The sequence below is a fragment of the Rana temporaria genome, chromosome 7, assembly GCF_905171775.1.
Source record: "Rana temporaria chromosome 7, aRanTem1.1, whole genome shotgun sequence".
NCBI lineage: Eukaryota > Metazoa > Chordata > Amphibia > Anura > Ranidae > Rana > Rana temporaria.
In genome coordinates, this window is record NC_053495.1 from 151,037,635 (window position 1) to 151,048,790 (window position 11,156).

Below are 11,156 nucleotides of genomic sequence, written 5' to 3' on the forward strand. Positions count from 1 at the left end.
CGTCAAGCATTCCCTTCTCCCCATACAAGAACATCCCTTCCTGGAATCGCCATAATAAGCCACACATGCCAAGGCTTAATGCTGGAACAAGAGACTTTAATGACACAAAAACTCAGCTTATATGTGGTTACAACCTGTTAGGAACGCCCCCCTCACACAGTGGGGTTTCCCATACAGATTATAGGAGACAAGTCGGAACCGACCATGCAGACACATTTCTTTAGATAAAGACATCAGTGGAGTTAATTACTACACTGAAGCAATCAGAATAATTAACATACTACTTCTCTAATCATTTAGCCTGATGATACAATACACATCTTTTAAGGGTAAACACAGATCTTCTTCACACAACACAATAGATCAATTAACGTTTAGAATAGTGAGGGGACATTAGCACTTCAATAACCTGTTAGAGGAATGAATCACACATGAAATTTCTTTTCTACCTCTACCCATATGGCTAGCAGGGAGCATTAAACTGAGACATATAGGCAAATGCATCACAATGGCCCCCCTTTTTCTCCCTGCTCCGGCAAACCCGGTTGGACCTTTCCTGGTCCAGTAGGGTTGACGGGTTCAGAGCTTTTAGTCCGAGGTTAACTCCGTTTGGCGTAACTGACCTCCCTTGGCAACTGCTTCCGACTTAGTTATGTCACCGGGTCGTCAGATCACACGCCGGTCAGTCCCCAAGTCTTTGTGTGATCTGCAGAGTCACCAGAAGTCAGTGTGAAGACGGCGAATGGGTCTGTGCGCCGCCATCTAGGTGTCCCGCTATGGGAGGGGGCAGGTTATGGCTCTGAAGTGACAATCACAGGAGATTCATAAAAGAAAAAGTTATATTTGTTGAAATGCTGTAGCAATGGTGCTCAGAGTTCGGGGGGGGGGGAAATCAGGGCCCCATAGGGTCAGCCACCCTCTGCTCCCTCCGCAGCCGCCGGTTCTCCTCTTTGAGCTTCTCCAGCTCCATCTCCAGTTCATGGAGCCTGGGGGGGTCAGCCTGCTGTGACCTCAGGTGGTTGTTCTCCTCCTCCATGCGGCTTATGCACTCCTCCAGCTCTATGTACTCACGGATCAGCTCCTGCTTGCTCATGTCCTGCAGGCTCTCCACGTGGTCCTTCATCATCAGGAACCGGGTGGTGGTGTAAGGGGCCACTGGTGGGCCCTTGGTGAACATCCCGGCCCGCATCTGGGATGCCCGCTGCGACTCCCTCTCCTCCAGTCGCTTCTTCTCCTCCCAGGTCAGCTTTTTATACGGCTTCCAGGACCTCTTCTTCTTGGGGGGTAGCCGGCGGTGCCTCTTTCTGCCCAGCTCCCTCCAGGGCCCCTCCGTCTCATGGCTGTCGCCCATGACCAGCTGACAATGGTGTTCCCTGTTGTCCGTAATACCAGATTGTACCGTGAGGACTTCGTAAATGGTGTCCAATGGTTCTTCCGGACCCAGCTCCTGGAGATACCAAGCCGAGTCTACACAATGGGCTGCTGCTGGTGGGCGGTACCCAGGTTGAGACCAATTTAACCTGGTGTTGTCGTTCATGGGGCAATTCTGCTTGAAGTGACCCAGCTGTTTGCACCGGAAGCAGCGTTGTTCGTTGTCCTCCTGGCGTGGATAGCGAGGGCTCGATGTCATCGGTCTGTTAGGAGGTTGGTATCTAGCGGCTGGTGGGTGTGAGGGCACCGTTGGTCGTGAAGGTTGTACCCGTGGTGTGACCTGGTTTGTCTTGCGAGTATCCGCATATTCATCCGCCAACTTCGCGGCCTCTGGTAGAGTCATGGGCCTGCGATCTCTCACACAATCTTTGACATCCGTCTGGATGTGATTGTAAAATTGCTCCAGGAGCATTAGTTGCAAAATGTCCTCTGCGGTGGTGGCCTGGCTGCTGTTAACCCAGTTAGAGGCCGAAAGGGATAACTGGCATGCCCATTCCGCGTAAGAGTCTTTCGTGGTTTTGCGTGAGTCCCTGAACTTCTGTCGGTGGGACTCTGGGGTTACTGCATAACGAGCCAGGAGCACTTCTTTAACTCGGGCGTAGCTATGGATATCCTGATCTGGCACGGTCCGGAAAGCATCAGAAGCTTTGCCTGACAGTTTGCCTGACAATATTGCAACCCACTCTCCTCTAGCTATTCGGTGCAGGTTACATTGTCGCTCAAAATCTGCCAGGTAGTTATCAATCTCACAGTCCTTTTCATCAAAAGCTTTAAAAGCGCTAAACGGAATCTTCCTTGCGTCTGCTGTGCTGTACTCACTGTTCGGAGAATGTGCGGCTGCTTGTTGGACTGCTGCCAGTTTTAACTGTAGCTCTGCGTCTCTTATTTGTTTAGCCTCCTTCGCTAACAGGTCCATCACTTTCAGCACCACATCTGCTCTTGAGGTTGGGACCGAACCAAGCTAGCTTCTCTCTCATTAGCTTGTTGGCTGGCGATTACTCCTCCTGAATCACTGGTGTCTCCATCTCTTGTACTGCTGGCGTTGCTGCAATCCTGTCCTCCTGGTCTAGCTCCATTAATTCTGCTATGATGACCCGCTTGGTTTTGTTGCTAGCAATCCTTCCACGAACTTCCAGTAGTTCTTCCAGTGTCTGCTTGGAATCCGGGTGTAAAGGGGAATAGAAGGGAAAATCCCGCTGCTACCAACCATTTGTGACGGTATTAGAATGATATCCCTGTCAAGCATTCCCTTCTCCCCATACAAGAACATCCCCTCCTGGAATCGCCATAATAAGCCACACATGCCAAGGCTTAATGCTGGAACAAGAGACTTTAATGACACAAAAACTCAGCTTATATGTGGTTACAACCTGTTAGGAACGCCCCCCTCACACAGTGGGGTTTCCCATACAGATTATAGGAGACAAGTCGGAGCCGACCATGCAGACACATTTCTTTAGATAAAGACATCAGTGGAGTTAATTACTACACTGAAGCAATCAGAATAATTAACATACTACTTCTCTAATCATTTAGCCTGATGATACAATACACATCTTTTAAGGGTAAACACAGATCTTCTTCACACAACACAATAGATCAATTAACGTTTAGAATAGTGAGGGGACATTAGCACTTCAATAACCTGTTAGAGGAATGAATCACACATGAAATTCCTTTCTACCTCTACCCATATGGCTAGCAGGGAGCATTAAACTGAGACATATAGGCAAATGCATCACAATGTTTTATATCTAAACTCCAATGGAATTCATCGGAATTTCCGATGAAAAAAAACAGATGGTGTTACACACAATCGGAAAATCCAATGGAAAAAGTCCATCAGACTTTTTCCATCGGATATTCCAATCGCGTGTACGGGGCATTAGGTCTGCTTAATGTAAGGAGAGTGAGAAATATATGAAAATAACAATTAAATTCCACATTATGCAGCATAATATCAGACATATTTGTATTAACTCTCTGAAAAAGAGATATTATTTTAAGGGGCATAACAAAAGTAGTACAGTAATTGGCTTTGAAATTGCATTTGGTTTTAAGTTATATGAATTTGTATACGGCATATATTACTTACATACCTTGAATTGTATGTATTTTAGTAGGCCAAACCTCTCAGCATATTGTCTGTGGTACGCCACCACCTTGGTGTTGTGCAAAAAGTTAGGATAATCTTCTGGGAAGGGAAAATCACTGTAACACATCATTTCTTTACTGGTGTTGGTAACAACAGACTCATAAATGCTGGCTCTGCCATCTTCCACCTCTGGCTAAGGTAAAAATAAATAACATTGAACTTGCCACTGACCAGTAATAAACATAGATAAATAGAACTCTGGGCAGATCTTAAAATCAAACACTGAAAATTAAACAAATGCATATACTTTTACATAATATTCTTTTGGGTCCACTATGCTAAAAAAAAAAGAAGGTATTTTTAGTGCTCCCAAAAGCAAAATGCCTGCTAAGTTTATGCAAGCATTTTATGGAAATTAAAGTTATAAAATTTTCTTAACATGCAGTAAAAAAAAGGTTGCCTTCACAGCTGTAACCACTGGTACTTTAAAAAAAAGTAATCATCAAAGTCAACAGCAGAGGCATAGAGGAATGAAGAATTCCTGCATTCGGGGCATAAATAACTGAAGATATATTATCCACTCGATACAGCGTCCAGCTGCAACAAACTTCCATGCACTATATTTCAGCCTGTCATAGGCTTTAACAAGCTGCCCGCAGTGGGACTAGATGCTGCATCTGTGCTCCCTGGGGTTCCCATAAATGCCAGGATTGAATGCAGACAAGCCAAACTGTCCATGTACATGTGGCCATAGTCTCTGTAGTCTCTGTTGTGATCTTGAGGATGAACTACTCCATTATACATGCAGCTACATAGGTCTGTGAAGGCTTGTTGTGATTTTGTTCCTGCTTGTTAAGAATATGTAAATAATTTATTTGTCATAATCTAGGTACAGGTGCACTATAAAATCAAAATCATGGTTGTTCAGTTGAAAAACAGAAGAAGGATTAGAACCATTGTTGGGTTTTTATGGCTATCCGGTGCCCCGTTAGAGAAATTTTGAGAAATTTATCTTTGCATATTCTTATTGTATCATCAAACATAAAGAATGGGTACATTTCTTACAACAGCACAGACAGAAATATAGATGTTTTTAATTTGTAGAATAAGAGGTGACTAGAACTCCTTTTCGCTTTTAATTGCTGCTGTTTCAGATTTTCCCTTAATTCCTGCTTGGTGAATTCATTGTCGCAATGGGGTTGATTTACTAAAACTAGAGAGTGTAAAATTGGGTGCAGCTCAGCATAGAAACCAATCAGCTTTCATTTATTTTTTTTGGTCAAAGCATAATTGAGAAAACTGAAGTTAAAAGCTGATTGGCTACCATGCACAGATGCACCAGATTTTGCACTCTCTAGTTTTCATAAATCAACCCCAGTGACTGTAAGTGAAGCAAAGATCTCTCCAATTGAGCCCTTCATACAGGGCCAATCCTAGGCAGGGTGCGCAGGGTGCTTTGCACCCAGGCGCCTGCAGAGGTGGGGGCGCCAAAGTGCCAGAGTTCTCCCTTCCTTCTGGCAGTGCTCAATCTCTATAGTTTTAGAGGTACCTTTAACCCCCACTAGCGGCCAACTAAAGGGTTCAAATCGCCACTGCCAAGGCTCTTTGCAGGCACTGACCATTAATTTCAATGAGCAGGGGCACAATAGGAGCGATGTATACACACACTAAAGCGCCTCAAAGAAGCTACTTGCAGGACATTTTTGGATGTCCTGCCAGCGCACCGCTCCAGTGTGAAAGCACTCGGGCTCCCACACTGGGATTACAGATGAGGTTTTTTCGAGCAATATTTTTAACGCTAAAGCAGCTGAAAAATGCCTCCAGTGTGGAAGGGGTCTAATGGACAATCTCCTGTACTATTGTATGCAGTCTCTGACCATCTCCTATATCATGTCTTCAGTCTCTGACCATCTCCTGTATCATGTCTGCAGTCCCTGACCATCTCCTATATCATGTCTGCAGTCTCTGATCATCTCCTGCACCATGTCTGCAGTCTCTGACCATATCCTGTATCATGTCTGCAGTCTCTGACTGTCTCCTGTATCATGTCTGCAGTCTCTGACCATATCCTGTATCATGTCTGTAGTATGTCTGGGGGTCTTTCTAACAGACTCTCTAACAGAAGCCCTCTCTGTGTCCATCAGAGAGCCCCCCCTCCAGGTTCCAATAAAGTACTCTGCTTCTCTTCCTGTATTTTGTTTATTATTAAGAGATCATGCAAGGATCCCAGGGTAATGAACTCTTCGTGGGGGAGCATTTCTGTGGTTGAGTCATTGCCATAGAAACATTGGTAAAGGGGAGGAGTTAGTAAAATGACCACGCCCATGTGGGGGGCGCCAGAAGTATTTCTGCACCCAGGCACCTGTGACCCTAGGATCGGCCCTGCCTTCATAGCATAAAAACGAAACACTTCTTTCAAAGCCAAAAAAACTTTTATTCACTATTTAATTTTTTTCAATAAAAGTCTCCTGTGTTTAACCTAATTATTCTCTTGTTATCCCTACCAAGCCTTAAGTAACTACTCCCTCTCTCTGCTCTCCTTGGCTACAAGTAAAAAGAAAGTGTTCATATGAAAAAAAGGTTTATGTATTCATACAATTTTGTTGTTCTATTGCACTATTAATATTCTGGAAACACATATGCAAAATGAAAAAAACACAACAGAGCACCTTACAGTCAGTGATCACTATTACTAATCACAGGGTTGAATATGATCATGTCTACCAAATGAAAAACTTCTCAACATTTTCGCTGAGTGTTTAAGTATCACAAGCATGTGTATTCCAGGATCACTATATTACCATCAAAAGGAAGAGAGGTGCAATAGATGAAGCACTGAAGCAATTATTATTTGAAAAATGCTACTACTCTATTGTCACTTTAAAGTGCAAGTAACATATTTTATTATAAAATCCTTTTCGACTTTTCATATTAAATCTATAACTTACTGTGTATCTCCAAAGTCCACCAATGTCATCACTTCTTTCAAAACAAACAGGTTGCAGTCCTTCATCTAAACAGCATTTAATGGATGCAAGCCCACTGGTCCCTGCTCCAATCACAGCAACCTTCATCTTAATGGTACCTGTAATAAGACATTTAGCTCCACATTTCTCCGACATTAAAGGTCATTGGCAAGACATCAAACTACCATTTTAAACACTATAGGGTTGATTTACTAAAGGCTAGGCAAGACTGTGCACTTTCCAAGTGCAATTGCACTCTGGAAGAGCATTTTCTCCAGGGCTTAATAAATGAGGGGTGTTGTGCTTGTAGGCAGATGCAGTTCATCCTCCCCACTGTTGGTGGCACTGTTGAGCTGGCCGCTGTGTATAGGGGAATGACGGTTGAGAGGAGCTTTGTTCCTCTGAAGCCTCCATAGACGTCATCAGGAGAGCAACGGTCCGATTGGAAGCTGCTGCCCTGGCTGACCTCTGTGTTCATCTTTAGTGAGGGCAATGCTAATAAAGAGCACTATCAAGCAAAAAAGCTGCTTGACCAGTTGTCTACCCCCTCTCAGGACTATCCTCTGTCCCAGCAGCGCTTTCTCCATCAGCTGCTGGAAAAAACACATATTGTTTTTTGCTACTATTCCAGAGGATTATGGATGTACCAAAGCCATAGATCATCCCATCCACACAGAGAATGCCACACCTGTCCGGGAGCGATGAGAGCACTTACTGCCTGCTTTGTGTCAAAAAGTTAAGGATTTAATTTGCAATATGCTGCAAAACAGGGTAATGAAGGAGAGCCATAGCCCCTCGATCACTCCTGTTCTAGTACAAGTAGTAGTGCAGCTTGTGGTTCTGTGTTGTCTATTGGAAACTTAATGCCTGTACAAATCGGGATGCCTACCCATTGCCTTGGGTAGAGGAATCCTTAATGGCCTTAGGACACCTTTCTCCACCATGTACCTGGCTAGTGGCTCCTAAGGGAACAAAAAACTGCTTTTATAACACCACTGGGACTCTACAAAACAATTGCATGCTCTTTGGGCAAACAGTACTTTTCATAAACTGATGGAGCGATGTCTGAGAGGATACAGCTTTAAAGCAGTACTGATCCACCCGGAGGATATCATCATCTTTTCTAAAACTTTCTAAAACCACATTCAACATTTGGACTGGGTGTTTACAGGCATACCCCACTTTTAAGTACACAATGTTTTTTTTTTTTTTTACTATCACTGGAAAGCGCAAAATCAGGCTTCATTCTGCATAAAAAACAATGAGCTTCCAGGTTTTATTACCAAAGCTTAATTAAACAAGCAGGGGTTAGAAACTCATTGGTTTCCATGCAGAAGTGAGTCTGATTTTGCGCTTTCCAGCTTTAGTAAATAAACCCCATTGTGCACTTAAAAGTGGGGTATGCCTGTACTTTCCTTTCATAGCATGGGTTGACACTGAAGCCTAGCAAGTTTCACTTGATGTGGCAGAGAATCCAATACTTGGGACAAGAGGGATATCTCCTGACCCTGCCAAGGTTCAAGCTGTGCAAGATTAGAACGCCCCAAAGACATTGACTGAACTGTGTTCTTTTTTGGGACTGGTAGGGTACTATAGATGCTTTGTCTCTAAATTCACTCATATATGCGGTACCCTTTTACTCAGTTTCTGAGCAGGTAACCTCCTCAGCAAAAGGGGTGATCTTTTCCTTCCATCAGAACCCAATGGCATGAGCCACAACAACATGCTTTTGACACCTTAAAATAGAGATTGACATCTGCACCTCTGGGTTTACATGTATATGGAAGCCTACAAGCGTTGGGTTCTGTATTAGTACAGGAACAGGACAGATCCAAATGAGCGACTGCCTACGCGAATCACAGTCTCCGACCCTCAGAGGGAAACCCCCATAACTACAATTCATTCATACTGGATCTTCTAGCCTTGGTGTGGGCCATCACTGAGAAGTTTGGCAAATATTTCATGAGGCCCATAATTTAAGTTTACACAAACCACAATCCCCTTTTTAAATTTCTTCATTTTCCAAAAAATTATGAAAAAAAGTCACAACTTCAAAAGACTTGCCATGCCTCTTACTAAATACATTGGACTGTCTACATTCCAAGATGGGGTCATTTAGGGGATATCTGTACTGTCCTGACATTTCAGGCCTGAAGAAATGAGATGGGCCATCGGTACATCAGGATTGATCAATTTTCAGATACAGTATATACCATAGATTGTGGACAGTATAAAACTTTCCTACAGACTAAATAATATACACTGATTTGGGTTATTTTCACCAAAGAAATGTAGCAGAATACATTTTGGCCTAAGTTTCTGAAGAAAGATTATTTATTTGCCAAATTTTATAACAGAAACAAATACATTTTATGTCTTTTTTCATTTATTTAGCAAAAAATAAAGCAGTGGTGGAGGCAAGGGATTAGTGGCAGCAGTGGTGGTGGGACGGTATGAGTGGTAGCAGTGGCGGAGGGGTGGGATTAGTGGCAGTGGTGGTAGTGGGGGATGGGATGAGTGGCAGCAGTGGTGGGGGGAATGGAATGGGAGGCAGTGGGGATGGGATCAGTGCCAGCTGTGGGGGGTAGGATTAGTGGCAGAGGGATGGTGTTGGGGGGATGGGATGATGACACTGGCACTCACTTGCTTTGAGCGCCAGTCAATTTCCCCTCCTTTCTCAGTGCTCTCTCAGTCTGGCTTCATGTGCCTCCAGTAACTTCTCTCCTGACATGGGGTCTCTATCTCCACGTCTCCTCACAAAGGTGAGAGCTTCTCCCCCTTCATTCTGCTGGGTCACCAGCTAATCAGCAGACTTTCTCCTTCACTCCAGTTTCTTTCTCCGGACATGGCATCTGCTTGCAGAAAGGGGCGGAGAGGAAAGGTGGGAGGTGCACTGTGCCAGTGAGTGCTCAGCCACAGTGTATTACTATGCCCCGACTTCGTAGGCAGCCAGTCCCCCCCCCCACCCACAGTGTACTACTGTATCCCAATCATTGCTTGGGCGGGGGAAAATGGGTGGGGCACAGTAGGGCCAGGGGCCCACAATGTACTAGTATGACCCGATCCGATTATTGACTCTAAATAGAACCAGAACAGACTTGTGGCACTGGTGACCCTTCTGCCTGGAGGCGGTAAATACTCCCTGTTTATTTTTCCTTGCACGCAATGGAGTATTCTTTGCAAAGTGAAGCTTCAATTCATTAACTAAGCTCTGGAGCAAATGCCTTTATGGAGTGCATTTGCATGTCTATTTGAATTTAGTAAATAAACCCCTATAACCCTGATTTTCTAAAAGGAGTACAGCATGTTAACTTTGCAAAGTGAGCTTGCAGTTATCCTAGTGAATGGAATAAAACATTTACTTTCCAAAGAACACCCAATCATTTGCAGGAAAAAGTCGGAACAGATTCTTGCTCACATATTTTTTGGATGTTTCAAGCCAGCAGAACTTTCATTCACATTTCATTTATTTCCCCCCATTCTCTAAGCTAGGTGCAATTAACTTATCTTGAGGTAAAGCTGTGAGTTTAATCATTTAATCACTAGCAAGTAAACATCCTGTTTTTTTTTTCCCTACACATGATTTTTTTGGGGGTATTTTTTACAAAAAAATAAATTCACTTCCTTTCATCTCATTCACTAAGTCAAAATTAACTTTGTAAAATGAATTGTTTCACCCTTAATCTAAACTTCTACTTTGCAAATTGAAAATCCACTTTGAAAAGTGAATATGTTCTATGTCTTTAGTAAATCAACCCCACCATTTGCTCACACATATACAAACAGATAAAAGGTCTAACAAACAAATATACAATTCTTAAAATATTTCCAAAATAAAATGATGCAAACATCCTTTATATACTTATGTATTACTATACTTAAATAAAACATATAAAATGTATACATTTGTCAAATATATAAATCAGAGTCAGTTTTGCTACCCACTAAGTTATTTTCTATAGTCTGATTTTCAGTATTACAATTCCCAATTTGTTTTGTAATATACAAATAATTACTGATATAGTGTAACTAAAAGTGATTTATATAAAGACAAAATTATGTAGTCAGTAGCATAAAATAGTAAAGCTATAGAACTCATCAGAGCATTTGTAAAAAGTACATAATTCTAAATGTGAAATGTACATAGCACTATAGTAATTAGTAATTATGTAGCCACAAATTGTATTTTCTAAAACATCTGACTCAGATCGCTGTTTCACAATGTACTTACTTCAAACACTCATTCGAATACGCTCAAGTGAAGCTTACTGATCCTCGTTTAAAAGTTACATCATGCTCCAGCTCCTCCCTTTCAAATTGCAAGTCTTGAGATCTGGGTGTGTTGAGAACAACAAGCAAAAAGGATCATGTGGCTTGATAGTGCTATTTTTTCTTACTATACGACTTTTCCCAAGCATGGAGATGAAGCTGAAGTCTACGTAGGTACACCTAAAACACAATTAGAAGCAGTTGTGTAATGTTTTGTGTAATGTTTTAGAAACAATTTAATGCATCTTCACATACAACTAGCACAAGTACCTGAATTGATCTTGATGTCAGAGGGAAAAAATAGGTATTCCTATAGTGCAAGAAAGAGGAAAAAGAAAGTTGAAAGCAAAGTTGCAGCTGAATTGGGCAAATCCTCCAGTAACAAAATGGGGAAA

General features: G+C 42.7%; 1 protein-coding gene across 2 annotated transcripts in view; it reads right to left on the minus strand.

Annotated features, from left to right (window-relative positions):
* Positions 1 to 10,946, minus strand: part of LOC120945764 (dimethylaniline monooxygenase [N-oxide-forming] 2-like) — a 46,842-nt gene extending 35,896 nt beyond the window's left edge. Inside the window, exons 1-3 of one of the 2 annotated variants that reach the window (XM_040360145.1) lie at positions 10,724 to 10,946; positions 6,475 to 6,611; positions 3,531 to 3,719 (exon numbers count right to left, since the gene is read on the minus strand). In XM_040360145.1, coding sequence (XP_040216079.1) covers positions 3,531 to 3,719; positions 6,475 to 6,600 — 315 coding nt within the window. In that variant the 5' untranslated portion in view covers positions 6,601 to 6,611; positions 10,724 to 10,946. Of the gene's footprint in view, positions 1 to 3,530; positions 3,720 to 6,474; positions 7,691 to 10,723 lie in introns of those variants that run through there. The other variant, XM_040360144.1, reaches the window with a different exon arrangement.
* Positions 10,947 to 11,156: the final 210 nt, after the last annotated feature.